Here is a 20,500-nt window from a genome sequence, read left to right as displayed (position 1 = left end):
TGCTCACAGAAGTCGTGGGAATGTGATCTGAAGAGTCATGCCAAACTCCAGGGCTATGGGAGAACCAGAGAAGCCTGGATTTAGACATGTCCTCAGGTGCCTGGGTTTTGTTACGTCTCCACCAACTTGAAGGCATGCAGCCAAAAATTTCAGTCTCCACTGTAATTACTGTTTAGATTTTACCTGGACACCTTTTCTATCTAGAAAATTATCACCTGTAGGATGCTGGTGATGTTCTGGTGAAGTTCCCATGTAAGTCCCAGCCTGCTGTGACAGAGTTTGTCTTGCTGCACATTACAGCAAGGCCAGTTCAGCTTATCTCTGTGCTTGATTCGGCAGCCTGCAAGAGACCATCCTCCTGCTCTTCTTTATGGTAAAGTATTGCCTCAGGACCACGCAGTGAGCAGGAAAAAATATTACCAATGTTAAAATTTATTCTTGCACTTGCCTTTATTTGTATTTCCCCCCCAGGGCTCGATGAAGAATGTTACGAAAGCACGGCGGTGAATTACTTTTGGTACAGGAAAACTCTGAACATAACACCCGACGTCACCGAGACTGGCGCCTTACAGTGGTGGCTCATTTTGTGCTTAGCAACCTGCTGGGCAATTGTCTATCTCTGCACCATCCGTGGAATTGAAACCACAGGAAAGGTGAAGGAAGGACAGAGAAGTGCGTTACCCCACACTTTGGGCCTTCCTCTCCAGACAACGAGTTTTAAGAGCAATTTTGTTACAAATATGTTCTGCAATAGCACATTCTGCTTCATTTAAGGATGGCCACGTTCATCTGTAGCTGTCTTACCTAGTATTATCAGGACTGTATGTTGCAATATCTTAAAATAGGATTTATGGATGTTATTTTTACTGTCTGTCTTCTTTCTTCAGGCAATTTACGTCACAGCAATATTTCCTTACCTGGTCCTAACTATATTCCTTATTCATGGACTCACTCTACCAGGAGCCACCGACGGTCTGGCTTACCTCTTCACCCCAAACGTAAGCACTGCTGCTGTACTCACATATATTATTTTCCCTCTTTCTCCCTCAGAGATCTCATACTGTATGTTCATTTTCCAGCAGCTCCTAATTTAAGCTCTTTTTCCTGAGATGAAGTGATTTAGTATTTTAATGTACTTTACGAAAAAAAAGAGCAGTGAAGTTGTGGTGGTTTGACCCTGGCTGGAGGCCAGACACCCACCAAAGCTGCTCTATCACTCCCTTTTTCAGCTGGATAGGGCAGAAAATTTAGATTGAGAAGCTTAGGAGTTGGGATAAGGACAGGGAGAGATCATTCTGCAATCAGTGTCACAGGCAAAACAGACTCAGCACAGAATAAAGCAAAGAAAACTCTCTAATTTATTACACTGCACTGCACACACAGTGACACCAGGGTAATGAGCAGTGTGACCAGATCTAAAAGTACCTCCCCCCACCCTTCCCTTCTTTATCAGACTTCACTTTAGTCATGATTTTGCTCCCTTCTTCCCCCCTATTGTGGCGCAGGGAGGAGCAGGAACTGGGGGAATGAGGGTTTCTTGTTAGTTCCTCACACGTGGGTTTCCTTCTTAGCTGGGGAGGGGCATTCCTCACACCCTTCCCCTGCTGCACCATGGGGTCCCACCCACTGGGGACAGTCCTTCATGAACTTCTCCAGGTTGAGTCCTTTCCCATGGGGCTTCAGCTCTTCACCAGCTGCCCCAGTGTGGGTCACTTCTATGGGGTGCAGTCATAAATCACAGAACGTCTCTCAGTCTCTCAAGTCCAGACTGCTCCAGCCTGGTCCTCCATGGAGGAGGACCAGCACAAGCACAAGCTGGGAGCACAAGCTACCCCAGAAAACCTGCTCTGGCGTGGGTCTCTCTCTCTCTGTCTCTCTCCATGGGCTGCAAGTACTGGCAGGGGCTTGCTCCAACACAGGTCACAGCATCTCCTGTATGTCTCCACCTGCTCCAGCCTGGGGCCTCTCCGCGGGCTGCAGGTGGGGTCTTGGCCTTTTCCATGGGCTGCGGGGGGACACCTGCTCCACCATGGGTTTCTCCACGGGCTGCAGGGGCATCTCTCTCTCTAGCACCAGGGGCATCTCCTTGCCCCCCTTCCCTGGCCTTGGTGCCTGCACAGTTTCTTACATCTTCTCACTCCCTTCTCTGGTGGCAAAAAGCAGCTGCTTCTGGTTTTTTTCTCCTAAATGTGATTCCCAGAGGCACTGTGACCGCCACTGATGGGCTCGGCCTTGGTCAGCAGTGACTCCGGCCTTGAGCCGGCTGGTGTTTGCTGTGTGGGGCCTGCAGAGAGCTTCTGGCTGCTTCTTGCAGAAGCCACCCCTGCAGCCCCACCTCCTGCACCAGAACCCCGCCATGCAGAACCACAACAGAAGTACAGTAATAAGCAAATCAGAAAACACTGGAAAATTGAGTACAAGTAGGTTGGGAGTGCCTCAGTCTTGGACGTGTAAATAGGACTGATGCACCTCACCAACAGAATCTTCTCATGATGAAGATGGAATTTCCCTGCTAATACCACAGAACTCACACAACTTCAATCTTTTAAAAATTCACAAACAACTTGAAAGTAATTTTCTTCTACCCCTGTTTCTCCATATCTGCAGTGTTCCCTACCACATAGCTGTCCCTAAAAGACAGAACTGCTGGACAACACCCCTCTCCCATTTTTTCTCACCTTCTCAAGAGGTCAGAAGCCCCAGATCCCTCCATGAAATGGCCATTTCAGGAGGACTTCTTCACACTGTCCTTAATGGCCTTGCCAAACACAAAGCCAAACTGTCCCACCACATGGTTGCCAATAACCATAGGCTCCTCACAGCTCTGCCTTCATGCCAAAAAGCTCCATAAAGTGGTAAATGCAGAGGAGGAAAAGCAGCACCCACTGACAGATAGTCTCAGAGCATCCTCTGCCTCCACAGCCACAGCAGTACCTCCCACCACAGAAGCACTGGGTACTTCTCTTCCTCTTCCTACAACAGGAACACAGGAATTAAGGAAAACATAAGCCAAGATGGCCAGAAATACATTACATGACAACCTAGAAAGGGACAAGAGCAAGAGAAAACTGTGATGAGACACCTCTTTATCCCTGCCCCTGCAAGCCCAGCAACACAGGGGCACCCATTTATATGCTGTCAGAGCTCAAAATGGACAACCTTGGTCATTACAGGAGATCAGGATGCATGCTTGCATTTTTGTAGAGCACAGACAGGACAATAAATGCTTGGTGCTAAGTTTTAACAAAGGGAACAGATTGGACAATGGGGCTTGCTGGCCTGTTGTCATTTGGCCTCAGCTCAGCTGTTGGGTTCCTCTGGAAGAGCTCAGGTGTCTTCAGGACTGATGATCCCTGCACGGTGGTTTTAACGCAAGAACTGGATGAGTGTATGTTCACAAAGCCTGGGGGGATTGCAGTGCTGAGGGGGGGTGGATCATCATACAAGAAGAGCTGGATGGTTTTGTAGAGACTGGTGCCAGAAGTCAGAATGAAAATCTAGCTGTGATCAACCTGTGGTTAGTGATCAGTCAGCTGGAGGAAGCAGATCCCAGGGACATCCTCGAAGAGTCACCTGAAGATGTTTTTGGTGATGAAACTGTGTCTTTCAAACATGGAAAAGTTGATGCCACAGCCTGGTAAGTGGTATCTTCTATGGGTGTTGCTATTACGTAGGAAGTGACAGTGTAGGATAGACAGATGGCTTTGTTAAACTAACACACCAACTGCTGTGGAGGATTTTGGCATTTCAGAGCCTTCAAAAAGGCAGTGAGCATACAGAGCTGCAGTGGCTTCTTTCTCAACCCACCAGGGCTGTATCAAAATTGCCATTCCTGTTAGCCTGTTGAATGAGGAACTATTCCCACTGCTGCCATCAGTCAATACATGAGTTTTTCTTGTTATGCTTTCTTACAAGGGATGTCCCAACATAAGCTCTGCAGGGGGGTTGTTGGTTTGTGGGGGTTTTTTGGCAAGGATTTACCTGGCCCAAGAATTACCCAGACCACATTAGCTTTCAAAAGAATATATAAGTGCATGCTGTTTTCTTCCTCTTTTTCTTTTTGCCAGAAGCTTGTAAAACTAGCAAAATTAAGTTACCCCACCTACTGCCTGTTTCAGCTTGCTTAAAATAAAATAAAATAATTCAACATTCTTGACATTCTCTGCTCAACTTTGAAGTGCAGCAGAAGCTGTAGTTTCTCTGGAATAGCTGCCACATCCACCCTCTGGTAGCTGTTACACCCCTGTTATTTTTGAAAATCTGTGAAAGAAAATAGTACCTAATGCTTAAAAGCCACGTCTTGCCCAGTTTCAACATCATAATCACCCAACTGAATTTACCTCTTTGTGTTCCAAACCACCATTGTTTCAGCTTATTTACTCTCCAAGTCTGTATTTTAGTTCTTATTAATAAATATTAGAGATAATAACTGCATGCATCTGGATTTCAAATATAGGCAGGCTGAGGTTTTACTTTCATGCAGAAATGCATATCTGGCTTTTTGCCACCTGACATGCTTTCACACCTTAAACTCTGGCAGAAATGATGAATACTGTCCATGTTGTTGTTCCTGGTACTAAGGAGAATGAAAGCATTACCTTAAAGAACTGCTGTCTTTAAACACAGCCTTGCTTGTTCGCCACTTGCTTATGAGAAAAGCAATAGCTGTTTTTACACCAAAATTACACATCACAGAGATCCCAGGAGTTTTAAAAATTCTGTTTTAAGAAAGTTTTTGTCTGTATTCCATGTATTCAAGTATCTAAACATCTCACCACCCAGAGGGGAGCAATTATGCTCTGTTACTCCTGAGTTCATTCACTAACTGTGTATCTTCATCCTAATGTTTCTAGCTTCAGCTCTTTCATTGGTTCTGAAGACATGCTTATGAAGTCTGTGAGCCAGGTTACTGAAGATATAACACTTAGATCCATTATTATTGGCTGAAGACCAGATAATAACGTTGCTATGGCATGCTGATTCGTACACTATTTTGTCAAGTTTGGGGGTTGATCAGTATCATTTAGAATCAACAAATGCATCGCATCCCTTGTCAAACTAAACTATCTCAGGAGTCATTTGACAGAGTCCCCAGCCAGCCAGCCAGCCCGCCAGCCAGGCGTGTGACAGCTGCATCTATCAGTGCTGACAACTGGATTGGCAGCACTGAATCAAAGTGTGAAGGCCATGGAGCAATGCGAGCACCCAGCTTCTGCACTGCAGCAGTGATCTAGTTCTGGACCTGCACGAGGTCCTACCAGAGCACTCTGGCACTGGCAGGTTCAGTTATCATCTTGCAAAGTGAACATCTAGAAAGGTTTGCCTGAGCTGAAGCACTGTTGTCAGCACTGGTTACACTTATCTGCGTACTACTCCATGTCATACAAAGCGTTATACTGGTTCTGCTGTGGTCAGAGCACTGGCACACCCGTGGAGGTATCACCTGTGCTAGTGCCATTCACCCCACCCATTCACACATAGAATCATAATATGGCCTGAGTTAGAAGGGACCCCAAAAGATCAGAGTTCCAACCCCCTGCCACAGGCAGGGCCACCAACCTCCAGGCCTCGATCTATATCAGCTTGCCCAGGGCCCCGTCCAACCTGGCCTTGAACACCTCCAGGGACAGGGCATCCACCACCTCTCTGGGCAGCCTGTTCCAGCACCTCACCACTCTCTCCGTAAAAAAGCTTCCCCCTAATAACTAATCTAAACCCTCCCTAAGATTCTCACTCATTGAGCTCAGGCCTGCTTCTGAGAAACCCAAAATGCTATGAAGGGTCTTCTGTCATACTTACCTCTCACACCCAGAAATGCCCCGAGTCACGTCCGAGGATCAGCAGCATGGACACAAAGATGTGACACAGAAAAGACAATCTGCCCAGTGTGACTGGGATGTGGGTTTGACTTGGGCTGATGTGAAACAGAGCGAAACACCGCGCCGCCTGGGTGTTACGATCGGGGGGGGCTGGTTTCTGAAACACTCATTCCTAACTAATACCAGTTTCTATTCCCTCCTTTTGGTAACAGATTGGGAAGTAATTCACCCGGTAGGGCATGAATACAGTCCACACCACTTCTTAGTTTCTGCAGGAAACTTGTACTTATTGAGCACATTTACATTTTGCCTATGATTTATCTTTTTCTTTTAGACTGATTTTAATGGTAAGATCCCTTCTTAGTGCAGCTATTTAAAGTCAACTATTTAAATTCTCTGTAATCCAACAATCACTGACAATTTCATGTTGCCCTTACATCAAAATTCAATTCCACTCTGACATTTTCTCCTCTTTCCTTATTTTGCTTTTTTGTGGGCCTTTTTTTTTCTGTTTTCACAGTACTTTAAACCAAAATGTTCTTTGTAATAAATACCCTGTTCCTATCTGCTTGGGCTTTTAAAAAGTTGTTGTTGTTTGTTGTTGTTGTTGTTGTTGTTGTTGTTGTTGTTGTTGTTGTTGTTGTTGTTTGTTGTTGTTGTTGTTGTTTGTTGTTTGTTGTTGTTGTTGTTGTTGTTGTTTGTTGTTGTTTGTTGTTTGTTGTTGTTGTTGTTTGTTGTTTGTTGTTTGTTGTTGTTGTTGTTGTTTGTTGTTTGTTGTTGTTGTTGTTGTTTGTTGTTGTTGTTGTTGTTGTTGTTGTTGTTGTTGTTGTTGTTGTTGTTGTTGTTGTTGTTGTTGTTGTTGTTGTTTGTTGTTGTTTGTTGTTTGTTGTTGTTGTTGTTTGTTGGTTGTTGTTTGTTGTTTGTTGTTGTTGTTTGTTGTTTGTTGTTGTTGTTGTTGTTGTTGTTGTTGTTGTTGTTGTTGTTGTTGTTGTTGTTGTTGTTGTTGTTGTTGTTGTTGTTGTTGTTGTTGTTGTTGTTGTTGTTGTTGTTGTTGTTGTTGTTGTTGTTGTTGTTGTTGTTGTTGTTGTTGTTGTTGTTGTTGTTGTTGTTGTTGTTGTTGTTGTTGTTGTTGTTGTTGTTGTTGTTGTTGTTGTTGTTGTTTGTTTTAGGCAGATAATATTTTTAAACTGTATGTTACCCAGTATATGGATTAACAGAAAGAAATAAATTGAGGAAAAGCATAAGGTACTGTCTGTATTGCCTACTGATTAGAAACACATTTTTATCATCAGACAGAAGAGGTGGACAATGAAAGAGGTCCTGTAATTACTAGAGACATTTAAATAGACCAAGTTATGCCTTCACAAACACCTACTTTACTGGCCTGGTTTGTACTGATCTCTATTTTCAGCGTATTTAGATGGCAACACGACTCATGCTCTCAGAAATGAAAGAAGAGAGAAGCTGTGAGCACTGGGAGGGAAAAAGAAACTTTAACTGAAGCCTAATACATGCATTTATTCCAATTCTTTAGCTGAGCACTCTGAAAAATCCCCGTGTATGGCTTGATGCAGCTACCCAGATTTTCTTCTCTCTCTCTTTGGCTTTTGGAGGGCTTATCGCATTTTCAAGCTACAATCCACCAAAGTAAGTAGAACTACAACCTTTATAAATTGGCTAAATTCTTGCTGCATTTTGGGCAATTTTCTACAATTTTCAAAACTCTTTCTTTAGGATATTTATTAATGATCCCCTCCACAAAGGATCATAACAGCTGTTCTCTTTCTGAAAGGCCAAATAGAGCCAAATAGATTTTCTAACAGTGAAAGAGAAACAAAGTCTAAAAAACTAAAATGTTTGCTGAAATACCCAAGAGAATCACGGATAAAATACTGCCTTTTTTTAGTCACTTCACATGTTTGACTGCTATTTCTAGAAATGACTGTGAGAAGGATACTGTGACAGTAGCACTTGTGAACAGCATGACATCCCTCTACGCTTCCATCCCCGTCTTTTCTGTTTTGGGGTTTAAAGCAACCACAGGCTACTGGGACTGCTTGGACAGGTGAGAAACTTGGGTTTCCTGCATTATACTCCAGTTTCAATTCCTACCTAGGTGACCTGTCACTTAAAAATGGTGCATTTAGAGAATTTACTTTCACTAAAAAGGAAGAACATCTGTATGGAAAAGTCCAATAGAAAAATAGAAAGTATTACGGCATGGAGGGAAAAATGGTCAGGGCAGTGTTTGTAAGAAATAAGACAAATTATAAAACAATCTGTTGCAAGCCATGCATCGAGGATCAACTCTCAAATCTCAGACTGACCGTAGAAGCAGCTAAAACACCAACACCTTTTGCTGTTCCACCAGATTCACTAAGTTATTAAACACAAGTGGTGGAAATGGTCTGGAGAGCTGAAAAAAAAAATAAAACCAGAAATGTTTTAGAAACTGCATCAGCGTGAAGTATTCAGAGTTTGTATCTGAAAGAGAGGACATTAAATAGTCTGAACATCTTCTCCTAACTATTTTATATGTGAGTCCTCATTTAGTATTTTCCTTTATACTGTAAATACCAGCACAGAAAGTAAACACAGCTTTCTAGGAACATCTAAGTAGATGGCACATCATCTGTAAACATTTAAACTAAAGATATGCTGGCTTCTCTGACAGGAACATTATCAGTATCATCAATGAATTTGATCTGCCGGAAGAAAGCATCATGCGACAGAACTATACAGCCTGGATGAGCTTCCTAAATACATCACATCCAGAAAAAATTGCTGGACTCAAACTGAAAAGCTGTGACCTTCAAGAATTTCTAGATCAGGTACCATAACTGCTTTCAGCAGAGTAACCCTGTAAGAAAACCTGCAGAAGGACCTGTGTCTTCCCTTTTTCTTACAACTACTCGTACCTCACTCTGCTTGTGATGAATAGATTACATCTAATCATGAAACAGAATAATTTTACTAAATTTGAGATAACAACACTGCCAGAAGATAGTCTGAACTCAGAGCTATCTGGTACAGCATGCAAAATCACACGTTGTTATTATCATCACAGAACTGTTCTTCCAAGGTGCTCCTACCTGGAGCTTGACATTAACACTAAACTCAGTCCTACTTTGGTTCACAGGAGTAAGTGCAGCAGAGGAAACACATCTAGCTAAAAGGTTATAGAAAAAGGGTGCTGAATGGGAGTTTCCTAAATCCATACTGAGGCGAATATGAAAAAGAATCTATTAAAATGTTCCTTTTTTTGCCTTCAGTCACCAGGAATGTATATTGTCATTGTCTTCTCTCTTACCTTCATCTCCCTCTTGTCCTCTCGCTTTTATTTTTCTTGCTCTCTGCACTGGATTGCATCAATATTTCTCCTCTCCTCACAGCCCTCCCCCCCTGCCAAAATACACCATGATCCTATTCCTTTCCTTCCCCACACGTATTTAAGATGGTATTAGCAAAACAATCACTCTTTCAATTACAGCTCTCAGATCTCTATGCTCAGGACCCATCTCTCTGCACAAGCTAAAATTCTGCTCTGTGATCACCCACAGAACAACCATAGACCATTTAAAATTCAAATCCCCACAAACATTCCCCACTTACCCACGGTCTCAGCTGCTGGTTGCCACAGAGCCCCGCAGGCTGATGACCAGCACCCTTGACTGAAGGAAAGGACAGAAGGGTTGTTATAATTCTATATGCAAAAGAAGCCACATTTGCACCCTGACGACGTGTGTTTTTATCTGTTTGTGAATTCTGCAGAGCGTATCGGGAACTGGCTTGGCTTTCATCATTTTCACTCAAGCCATCATTCTAATGCCAGGCTCCCAGGCCTGGGCCATCCTGTTTTTCATAATGTTGTTCTGCTTGGGTCTTTCTTCTATGTTTGGGAACATCGAGGGAGTCTTCACTCCTCTTCTAGAACTTCCAGTTATATCTAAATCGATACCCAAAGAGCTATTATCTGGTAAGGTATTTGCTTCGCTGCATTTAAAGAAGGTAACTTCTTTATAGATGCACAAACTACCAACTGCTTAATAAATATCACAGAGGGATCAAGAATTTGTAATATTAACCTTGTTATCTTGGAGTGTCAGTAAAGGCAGTGGATTTGTTTGCAGAAGATAAGTGCATAGATGAGGCAGGAGTTATGGCAGAAGCTGTCAGTGTTATATTGCCTTTGCCAGTTTTTTTTTTCTTAGCTTACAAGAGCGGTTTTGACCTGAGAAAGCTTGTTAAATTGCTGTTCCTGGAATCAGGTTCCCTCTGAGCTGTTGCAGGCATCAGGAAGATCCTTGTCTTCACGTAAGCCTTTGGCACCTAAAGTAGTGACCGTAAGGCAACTGGTGACATCAGCTGGTCTGCCACGGCCACCTCCCTTTGCGTGAACTTACCACATCGCCACAACTGTAAAGTAGGTCATTCACCCTTATTTAAGTCAGGTTTATGCTGCTATAGACTACTTCACAATTAATGAGAACATGCCAGAGTAGGAAATTACCACTTGGAAACTGAGGAATGAGTGTGTGTGATCGTGCTCTTGCACCAAAACCGGAATGTTTTCAACCAGAGACAGTTACCACACCCAACCTGCTCCTGAAGAACCAGACTCGGTGAGGGTCTGAGAGATCCTGCTGTGATGTCAGTCTAGAAAAACTGGCCTAGAAAAAAAATCTGGCAATTTGAAGTGCCAGATTAACACTTCTTTGATTAACGCTTCTGCAATCTGCCCTTTTAAATTCTTATGGGGAATATTGCTGTCATACCTTTTCGGAGTCTTCCCATGGCATCTAAACCATATCCTTCTCATGTAACAATTTTTTATGTAGAAAAAGATTTAATTACAGCTTGATGAGGTAGCATTATTATTATTATGAAATTGATTTTCCAACTGTGAGTTGCTAGGGTATTTTTTTTGTCAGAAGCAATTGGTAACACAGCACAAGGACATACAAATTGACTTGCAGCCCATGTCTGCATCCAGCAATGCCTCCCCTCCTTCCCACTTGTTCCTCTTAACTACCCCAAATCCCAGTGCTGGCTAAAGGGGAACTGACTGCACTGAAAGGTGATGAAACCTAAACCATACACTCTGGGACATCAGGGAGATATGCATTTGAGGCTCTGGGCCCTTTGAGAAAATGGAGGACAGAAATCCATCGAGGCCTTACGTTTCTCAGGTGCCAGCTGCCTGTGCTTTGAGCCTATGACAGCATGGAAATGAGGCCACTTGAACCTCACTACGTCAGTCACAAATTAAGACAGGGCAATAGCATAGCACAGCCCCAGCGACGGGCTGGGAGCACCAACAACTGAAGGATGTGCTGAGTCCCACGAGTGGATTCCTCCCGCAGCACAGCGGTGCCGCTGGGCCAACACACAGGGGAAAACTGAGTTTGGGAAGTGATGTTAGCCCCCCCTAAGGAAAAAAACAGCTTGTGGTAGCTCTGCAGAGGGAGAGGGAATGAATGTCACTAGAACAAGAGCAACGATAATTTAGAATAAAAATATACTTACCAAGTTCTGTTCAGCACTCCAGTAACAAAGATACGTTCTTCTCCAGGTATAATATGTCTAATTTGCTTCCTTGTTGCTCTGTGTTTCACGCTGGGTTCGGGGAGTTACTGGATCGACATTTTTGACAGCTATGCAGGCTCGGTGCCTCTGCTAGTCATCGCTTTCTTCGAAGTGATGGGGGTTGTCTATGTCTATAAAATTAACAGGTATGTTGGAAACAGACAGACTTTTTTTTCTCCTAAGAGTCAAATGCATTTTCCTCTTGATCCATGTGTGTTACATCGAGGTGCACATTATTTCTGTAGCATTTACCAGTCCTGTGAATGTAGTTATCATTCTTTGCTTCAAGTCTCTTATATGTGTAAAACAGGAAGGCTAATGTCTGCAGAGCACTTCTGGAAGAGGGGTTGCTAAATCTGAAACTAGAAAGTCAACAGTTGTTGTCGTTCTTTGGCTAAGAGGAATTACACCATCTTTCAAATATACCTGATGGACCCGACGATCTCTCGAGGTCCCTTCCAACCCCTATGATTCTGTGATTCTATGATACTCCTGTTACTGCCCTTTTGTTTTGTATACTCTTGTGGGTTTTATCTTTTTTTACCTCAGATTTTACAGGAATCAACATGCACTAACTCCCACGTGTGAAAAGGCTCAACCTGCATGCTGAGAATCTCCGTGCAATCACAGACACTAACTAAATTCAATCTTAAGTTTAAAAGCTCTCTTACATCCTTCACAAGTGTAAATGCCAGAAGCCTTATGTCATTTTGATTGAGAATAAACCTGCCTTCTCTACATAAGGCTCTTCCAGTCCAGAAATCTCTCCAATTCCCCATAAAGATTAATCTTTCTCCATTCTGCAATTTCCTGAGTTCATGTTAGGACTTTATCTTTCCAATTCTTACTCTGGCACGGGGGTGATGAAGGTCCTGACTTTTTGTGGACCACTTTGTATACTGAATGGGCAAATAATTCAAGTTTGGCTAGTGCTGTTGTGTATTACAGTGTTTCAGTATCATGCCAACTTAAGTCTTACCATAGGCTATGCTTCTAAAAACAAGAAACTGGAAAAAAAAAATTTCAAAGAAATTTCCTCAATTACAGCTTAAGTCTCTGTATTGAATTTGTTTCAATACACCATTAAATGGTGATAGGTCCCAGGCTATATCATCATACACAATTTCAGACACCCCTCTTGCTGCCCAAGCAGCTAGCCCCACTCTTCCATGATGCAGAAATAGCAATAAAATCTGGTTTCATGCACTGCAACAAACACTGGACTTTGCAGCACCTGTGCTGTCTCTGTTGTGCATACATATACTTTTTGTTACTGTGGGGTATGAGCACTGTTAAATTGCTTTCTCCTAGTTCTCAAGAGAATTTCTAACAACTTCAGTGAGATTAATGGAACTGATGACAAAGCTGGTGTCTGAACACCCTCACGAATCACACAAAACTCTTTCCAACTTGATAAGATACAGGTTATCATGTAACTATCAAACCCAGACCCTTGCATCCACTGCCCATTCAACGTACAAAACCATGAGAGGTACATGTAAAACCACCATCTCCATGTCCAAACAACAGTCACCACCAACTGCAGAGGAAGCTGGCTGAGGTTGCCATATTTTTGTCCATGACCTGATTTGGTTGGTTTGGTGCTGATTAATTCAGACTTCTTCCTAACAATCTGTATTTGTACCCTTGGCAATTTTGTCCCTTTTTTTCTTTTTTTTTTAAAGTGTTTGAATAGTTTTACAGAACTGCTGTAATATTATAATCGTTCATTTGTGCTTAGGAGCCTCAGACCAGGTGCTTGGGTAATGTAAACTGACAACGTAAACTGATCACCTATCCCTGGTGGGGATCAGTAAAGACCTGCTTTATCAATATTATTATTTACTTAAGCCTACAATAAATTATTAAAGAAGTGTAAGGAATATAAAAGATTTAGGGAGCTGTGCCATGTGTTTAAAACTTCTAGAAAAATATGACAAAGTGAAACTGTTACAACTTAGATCTGACATCATAAACATGCCTCCTCTTAAAAGGTTCAGCAAAGATGTGAAAATGATGACTGGACGGAAACCCAATCTCTACTGGCAGATCACATGGAGGTTTATTAGCCCTCTGCTCCTGCTAATTGTCTTCGTGGCCTTTGTTATTCTTCAGATACAGAAGCCACCAAGCTATGCAGCCTGGAACCCTGAATACGTATGTTCCTGAGTATTTCCCAAACCCCTGAAACAAGCTAGAGTTGATATTTTTCTCCCTTAGCAGATACCTTAAAATCCATGGCTTGCCTATGGAATGTAGCCTGAAGGGATGCACTGCTCAGAACGAGAAGGCTCCAGTACACACAGAGGTTACACATGCAGAAATGTGTCCCTGCAAACAGAGCCTCTTCTTGAGGAGTCCCACGTACTCTGTGCTCTGCATTTCTTACGGGTGTGTGTAAGGCAGAGAACTGCTGAAGAGAAATGTCTCATAGAGACTCTATAACAGCGGGTTCAGAGGTGGAACGTGAGCAGAGCTTTAGAGCTGCCTAACAAACAGAAGCTGGAGATTAAAGCCTTTCTCAGTGAGAACTACCAGTGTCACTATTGCCCTGGTGAACGTATCAGTGTGTAACAAGCAGGTAGGGAGGAGGCAATGATCTGAGAACAGCGTTAGTTAATTCAGCACCAAAGATGTGTCCATCCTGAGAAGATCCGGTCTGGATGCCACTGTCTCATGTCAGTTGCAGTTTCTTTGGTCCCTCTCAAACACACACCACATAGGGCGTTGAAGATTTATTCTGGTCTTCAGCTGCATGAGGGTTACACAGCAGCAGTGTCTCCTCCAAATGCCATTAAGTCTCCATCATCCCAAAATAAAACTCAAAGCCACAGACTTGCAGAAATCGGCTCATCAACCTTCCCCTCGACAGCTCTCATATAGGTCTTCCCTATTCGGCAGAGTATGCTCAGTAATTACTGAAATCAGACAAACTTTACCCAAGCAAGGATGAAAGCTTGAGAATTCATTGGGCAGCCTATGCATCCCTAGGAATGTGTCACACCTCCAGCTATAGAGATCTGAAACTGTAAAATATTTACAGCCATCTCTAGACCCAGACAAAGGGTAGACAGATGACATGGCTACTGATTCTTATTGTAAAGTAAGAGTAAGACTTTGCTATCCCTACTGTAGCAGCATAAGATAATGCAAAGGGATATCATAGCAAAATGTAAGCATACCTACCAATTATTTCTTTTTCTTGCTTTTTTCTCACCATAGGAAGGCTTCCCTATGAAAGAGGACAAAGTTTATCCACCTTGGGTACTGGCCATCTGTGTGCTGTTAGCTGTCCTTCCGTGCGTGTTTGTACCTCTGGTAGCACTCTTCCATCTGATCAAACGAATGCGCAGAAGCAAGGACCCCAGCTCTGTACCACCAGGAGTGTTTTCATGTCAGGGGCCTAACAGCAACTCTTCTCATACAAAGGAATAAATAAATACCTGTTGTACCTGCCTGTAAGTAAAAATAAGGCAGCCTTTGTTAGACGTGGTTAGCTGTAGTATGGTGTCATCCAACTGACCTGGCTTCCGCAGTCACTGAGCTCACAGTCACTAGCCCTATATAAATATTTTCAACCAATTTCATAACAACTATAATAATCTTGTCCCTCTTACATCCTGTCCTGAATCCTTCATACCAACCAAGCACCAGCCCCATTGCTTTAGCCCTTTTCCAGTGTACCGATTTCATGTCTCTCTCCAGCCAGACTTGGAAAACCTGGTAGCTATTCCAAGTGCCCTCTGTCTTCCTTCACTTCTCTCGGAAAAGAAACAGTCTGTTCCTAAGGATCAGCAACATCAACATTGAAACACGAGTACCTACAGTGCATTCACTGACCCCCACTGAGAGATGTAGAATGGAAGCTCTTGAAGAGTAAGGTCTTGTCCACTACACTCTACTTTTTGTTAATCTCCATACACATTTAGATAGCACTTATTTTGTGATTGTTTCATATTCTCAAGCATTGCCAAGAAGAAAAATAAAGCATCAGCAGTTAAAAGAATGCACATTAAGTAAATATCAGTAATTAATTTTGCATGCATCTCTTACCTTAGCAGATTTTCCCTATTGCCAAGGAGGTTCAGGTTAGAAATTAGGAGAAATTTCTTCTCAGAAAGAGTGGTCAGGCATTGGAACAGGTTGCTCAGGGAGGTGGTGGAGTCACCGTCCCTCGGGGTGTGTAAGGAAAGGTTGGATGAGGTACCCAGTGAGTAATACAGCTGGTAAGGGGAGGATTGGACTAGATGATCTTAGGGGTCTTTTCCAACCTTAATGATTCTATGATTTCTGAGAGCTGTGGACTTGGCCAACGGTCTGGTTGGTGATACCTACCCATTCCTGTGGAAAGCCTGCCAACAGCCTCAGCACTTCAGGCCAACAGAGGGGCAGGTACGCCGGATGGGCACACAACTTCTGTTAGCAGAAACATCACATGTCACAAAGGTCCAAGGAAACTTCTTCATGTTCCGCAGCTGTGTGCCATAAAGGCTCTTGGCAACAACACAGAGGATTTAAATTGCTACTCTGCCTGTTGCAAAATAAATTTGGAAGCTTACAAGTGAAAAAAGGATTCCATAAAACATGAATAGTTAAAAAATAATTATGTTTCTGAGCATATATTCATATAAAAGTGTAAACAGATAAGATTTTTTAATTTGCTGAAGCATATGCTCTATATTCAAGTCTGATTACAGGTAGCTACAGGTTCGTTGGAGTCATATAGGCAAGGTATATGCAGCAGGTTTAAGCATTTGGTCAGAGATCTGCTCTTAGAGAAAAGCACAATCTAATACAGGCAGAAGATGAGAAGACTTAAAACCACATATACAAGGTTTTCAATCTATAAATCTTTCTCTGATCACTGCCATGGCACTCACAGACTCCTGACTATTGAGCCGCCCCATCCCATTCACCAGACGGGAGGCTCCATGGATCACCAGACACCCAGTTCAGCCTGGGACGGGACTCAAGGGGAAGGCAGTTTGCAGCTCCAGGAGCTACAGTTGGTGGCAGGGAAAGGCACTGGCTGAAGTTACTGTTTGGCTGTAGAAAACACACTGAGCAGCTCCTGCAATAACACTTCTTTTCTGTCCTCAGGGCACTCCTGATGGGACTCTACTAAAATTCCCATGCCAAAACTGTAGCCTTATTCCAAACTTAGTGCTACAGTCTTCCCCTTCCTATTCATGTCAAACATCTTACAGGCATTTTTCTACTTGAACAGCACGACTGACTTTGTTACTTGGGTAGGCATCTGCATGCAAACATGAAACTGAATCTGTGTCAGTGTCTCACATACTAAGCACTTTCTACTTCTGCTCACTCTCCTCCCAATGATTTAATTGCATACCCTATCAGATCACCTTTGTTGTAGTACTCTGCTGTGAGCTCATACTGTTCTGACTGACAAGAATTCTGGACCTGTCTAGGCTGTAAGGACAGCCTGCATTCTTTGGGGGTGGATCTGTAAAGGATGCAGACACAGGCATGGTGATCCTGAGCCCTAAGCAGATTCCACAGGCCTAAAAGAAGGAGCTCAAGTACCGACCACTTGCCTTCTTAAGTCGAAGATGTTTTAAAATGACAAGATCTTCTCCAGTCATTTCTGAGTTGTATTTGCACCCATTTACGAATAGCCTTCAGAAACAGCAGTTAGGTTAAAGCTGATGACTTGGCAAGTAGTTCCAGGGAAGGGCAAACATCAGCTCAGAGAACTGCAAGCATTACATACTGTGCATTTTAAAAAGCTTACACCTTCACCTGGGACCACATTGGCAGTTTACAGGATCACAGTATCCAGTATGACACACAGCAAAACCAGGTTAGCCAAAATCATCAGTGAAGTTTACATTCCCTCCATTCTCCATGTCAGAGCATCCCGTGGAAGCCACGTAAAGAAGCAATGATGCTGGAAGGGGAACCCATTGTTCTGAGCCTTAATGTGGAAACCACCCCATCCTTTTCTAGAAGCAAGCGTGCTCAATGCCATTAAAATCGTCTAACATTAAACTTTATAAAATAAAACATGGAAAAATCTGAGCTCACAGGGTTAGAAGCAAATCTATCCATAACTACTTTGTTCCTGGATGGGAGCAGAGAGGTTTTCTTCTAGTCATCCCAAGCCCACCTAATCTGCAATGCTTTTTGAAACACCCATTGGTTCAGCACAGCTCTTGCTCCAGTTATCTACCCCACTCACCCTGGGCCCTCTTTTGAACACCCTGCAAATTTGCCTTGGGACAGCTGTTCGCTGGAGAAAGGGTCCTTCCTCTTCCCAGAGAGCCACCGTCCCCGCACGGATTTGGGGTGTAGACTCCTAGTTCACAAGGTATCCTTTCAGGCTGCATGCACAACACAACACAACCACCAGGACAAACTAAGCACAGATTCATCCCTGCAGCTGCCCTCCAGCACAGCCTTCTTCAACGTGACACACAAAATACACAGGGCCTGTGCAGCAAGTGGTGAAGAGCCGGAATTTGTACCAGTCACAACCTCTGCAGCAGGAGACGGGAAGTGAAGCAGGAAGGAAGGAACACACAGATGAAAAAAAGCCTGGGTGAAGGATGAAAAGGCAGGAACAGCTCCAGCCGAAGTGTAGGAAGTCCTCCAAGTCCTCATCCCCACCAAGGCCCTTGTTGGAGCATCTCACTGCCTCTTACTGCCTCGTGATCCAGTAAAATAAAGCTTCCCACATCACCAGGTCTCTCTTGGGCAATGTTGTCCGTGATAGTGTTCCCTCAGAGCAGAACATCGTGGGGACAGGGGGTTTACATGTTCAAGCCACTAGCTGGGGAGTAACTGGACTGCTCTTCATCTGCTCTCTACTCTAGTAGCAGCAATTGTTCTATGGATTATTTTTTATTATTTGAACAGTGCCACTTCACAGAAGGAAAGAAAAAACAACTGTATGACTGACTCTGTATATTCTGACAGTTTAAACTGAGTTGTGATGCTAACAGACAGACTACAGTACTGCAAACCTGCTTCTAGGAGCTCTGCTACCAATCCCTGTGTGGTGGTGGTCTGTCAATCATTTGAGAACATCCACTCAGCAACACTGCCTACACTGTGTTTCACTCTCCAACATACACTCCATCTGCTTTGAGAATACTTCCCAACAGATGCTATTTAGCCTATAACAGAGACACAAAAATCTAATAAATCTAATAAAACCCCATAGTTAAATAGTAACACAGTTTTAAATCATAGAATCACAGAATGTGTTAGGTGGGAAGGGACCTTTAAAGGTCACCTAGTCCACCCCCCCTGCAGTAAGCAGGGACATCTTCACTAGATCAGGTTGCTCAGAGCACCATCAAGCCTGACCTTGAATATATGCAGGGCTGGGGCCTCCACTACCTTTCTGGGCAACCTAAGTAAATCCTAATAAAAGATCTCTACACTGGAGCAATTCCAATTCAACACACAAGTCCGAAGAGAAAAGAAAGCAAACCATAGGGGCAGGTTTTTCAGAGCAGCTGCAGGGAAAAACTCAGCTGTGCACAACAAGCAGGCACCAGGGCTAGACAGTAACATTACAGAGCCAAAGTTAAACCTAAATAAAGCCTATATAAAGAACAGGAAATGCAAACAGAGGAGTAATCTACTCATATTATCTAATCAAGAACTTTTGGTTTGTAGGTATAAATGCACCACCACCGTTCCACGATATTAAAAATATCACCAAATATTCAAAATTCATAAAGCATACACTGAACATAGCCAACTTTGATGCCAAAGTTTTGGCATATATCAGTTGTGGTCTCCAAATCATAACATTTCTAACCTGTACATCTTACTAGGCGGTGTCCTGAAATGCACTTGCCCTGTGCAGGCAGCTGTCATTCAGGACAAAACCCAGCTGGGCAGGATGTGAAAGATTTACTATAAAATAAAAGTACAAATACGTGTTACTGCAATTAACCAGACAATTTATTATAAAACAGTGCAACACAGAGAACCAAAGAACAGTTCTTCAGAAACAACACAATGAAACAAGTAGATCTGTCCCACAGAACACAGTTTAATGATGCCTCCATCAAAAAGATGGGGATTACTAAACAAAACTAAGTCAATTACTTCAAACGGCCTGTGAATTTATGAATGAAAACATGAACAAGAAGGTATTAACAAAATTTTCTGCCCTTTTTAAGTCCTTGTGTGGGATCTGAGAAACAAACATGGAAATCTTCCAAGTAAAGTTGGTTTTGGTTCCATTCTACCAAAATAAGCTACAGAGAAATGTCACCTGAAGGCACAGCATTTAATTATTTTTTTTCAAACCTGGAAAAATTATGAAATAAACTTCTATCAGTCCAGGATAGCTTTGAAATCTTGACAAAGAGACGGTTCTGTCACTGTCTTCAGTAGTGCCATAGTATCCTTGGGGATCTTCTTGAATAGCTGCATCTTACCTACCAAAATACCAGAAACAATTCATTATTACTGCAACTACCAGTTCTAGTTTAGGGAAAACAATAATAAGGTAATGAAATCCATACTAACTGGATCAAATTAAAATGTTGGAACACCTGGAATACAGGGATAGAAAAGCTGTAATAAATTATGCTTCTATTCTTCCACCCTTAAATGAGACTGATAAACAAAAAGGTTAAAAAGGGTATGTTAAAATATTAACCAACTAAGAAATCCAAGGAGCAAATTCCTCCTCCTGCATCCTCATAGCACTTCTTTGGATTTTAAAATTTTAATTTTTTTTTTTAAATTGTAAGAACACTTATTCAGTATCTATATCCACCAAAAAGAGGCATTCTGTCAAAGCACAAGTCCTTTGAAAGACCAATGTTTAAACAATGCTAAGGACCCGGGACAGGTCCTTTTCTGGTTGCTATTGTGTGCCTAGAGCAGGAAGGTATCCCCTCTGCCTCCAGGTTGGACATCAAAGTAGCCTATGCTTGGAACTGACATATTACAAAACGATTTAAAAAGACATAAAAATCATGTGGAAAATGCATCTTTAACAACTGGCAACAGCAATTCTCCCTGCTGTGTTTGCTTGTAAGGGAAGAGAGGATAACTGGAAAGCTGGTGGAAAATTTTGGAGGCTAAATGAGGCTCTTAAATCAGGA

The 20,500-nt window shown here is 42.7% G+C and overlaps 2 protein-coding genes across 2 annotated transcripts in view; one reads left to right on the top strand and one right to left on the bottom strand.

Annotated features, from left to right (window-relative positions):
• LOC311205418 (sodium-dependent neutral amino acid transporter B(0)AT3-like) overlaps positions 1–14,840 on the top strand; it is a gene marked incomplete at both ends in the record, with an annotated part of 28,364 nt that extends 13,524 nt beyond the window's left edge. The window contains 9 exons of the mRNA XM_084279846.1: positions 472–653; positions 888–998; positions 7,354–7,466; positions 7,756–7,884; positions 8,494–8,650; positions 9,591–9,795; positions 11,392–11,551; positions 13,400–13,562; positions 14,628–14,840. Of these exons, the coding sequence (XP_084135972.1) occupies positions 472–653; positions 888–998; positions 7,354–7,466; positions 7,756–7,884; positions 8,494–8,650; positions 9,591–9,795; positions 11,392–11,551; positions 13,400–13,562; positions 14,628–14,840 (1,433 nt within the window). The remainder of the gene's footprint in view (positions 1–471; positions 654–887; positions 999–7,353; positions 7,467–7,755; positions 7,885–8,493; positions 8,651–9,590; positions 9,796–11,391; positions 11,552–13,399; positions 13,563–14,627) is intronic.
• A 4,881-nt stretch (positions 14,841–19,721) lies between these two features.
• Positions 19,722–20,500, bottom strand: part of TERT (telomerase reverse transcriptase) — a gene marked incomplete at both ends in the record, with an annotated part of 31,720 nt that continues 30,941 nt past the window's right edge. The window contains one exon of the mRNA XM_084279747.1: positions 19,722–19,825. Within this exon, the coding sequence (XP_084135873.1) occupies positions 19,722–19,825 (104 nt within the window). The remainder of the gene's footprint in view (positions 19,826–20,500) is intronic.

The sequence above is a fragment of the Gallinula chloropus genome (assembly GCF_964237585.1).
Source record: "Gallinula chloropus genome assembly, chromosome: 2".
NCBI lineage: Eukaryota > Metazoa > Chordata > Aves > Gruiformes > Rallidae > Gallinula > Gallinula chloropus.
The sequence above is the reverse complement of the archived record's forward strand: the minus strand, read 5'-3'. Positions and strand labels throughout refer to the sequence as shown.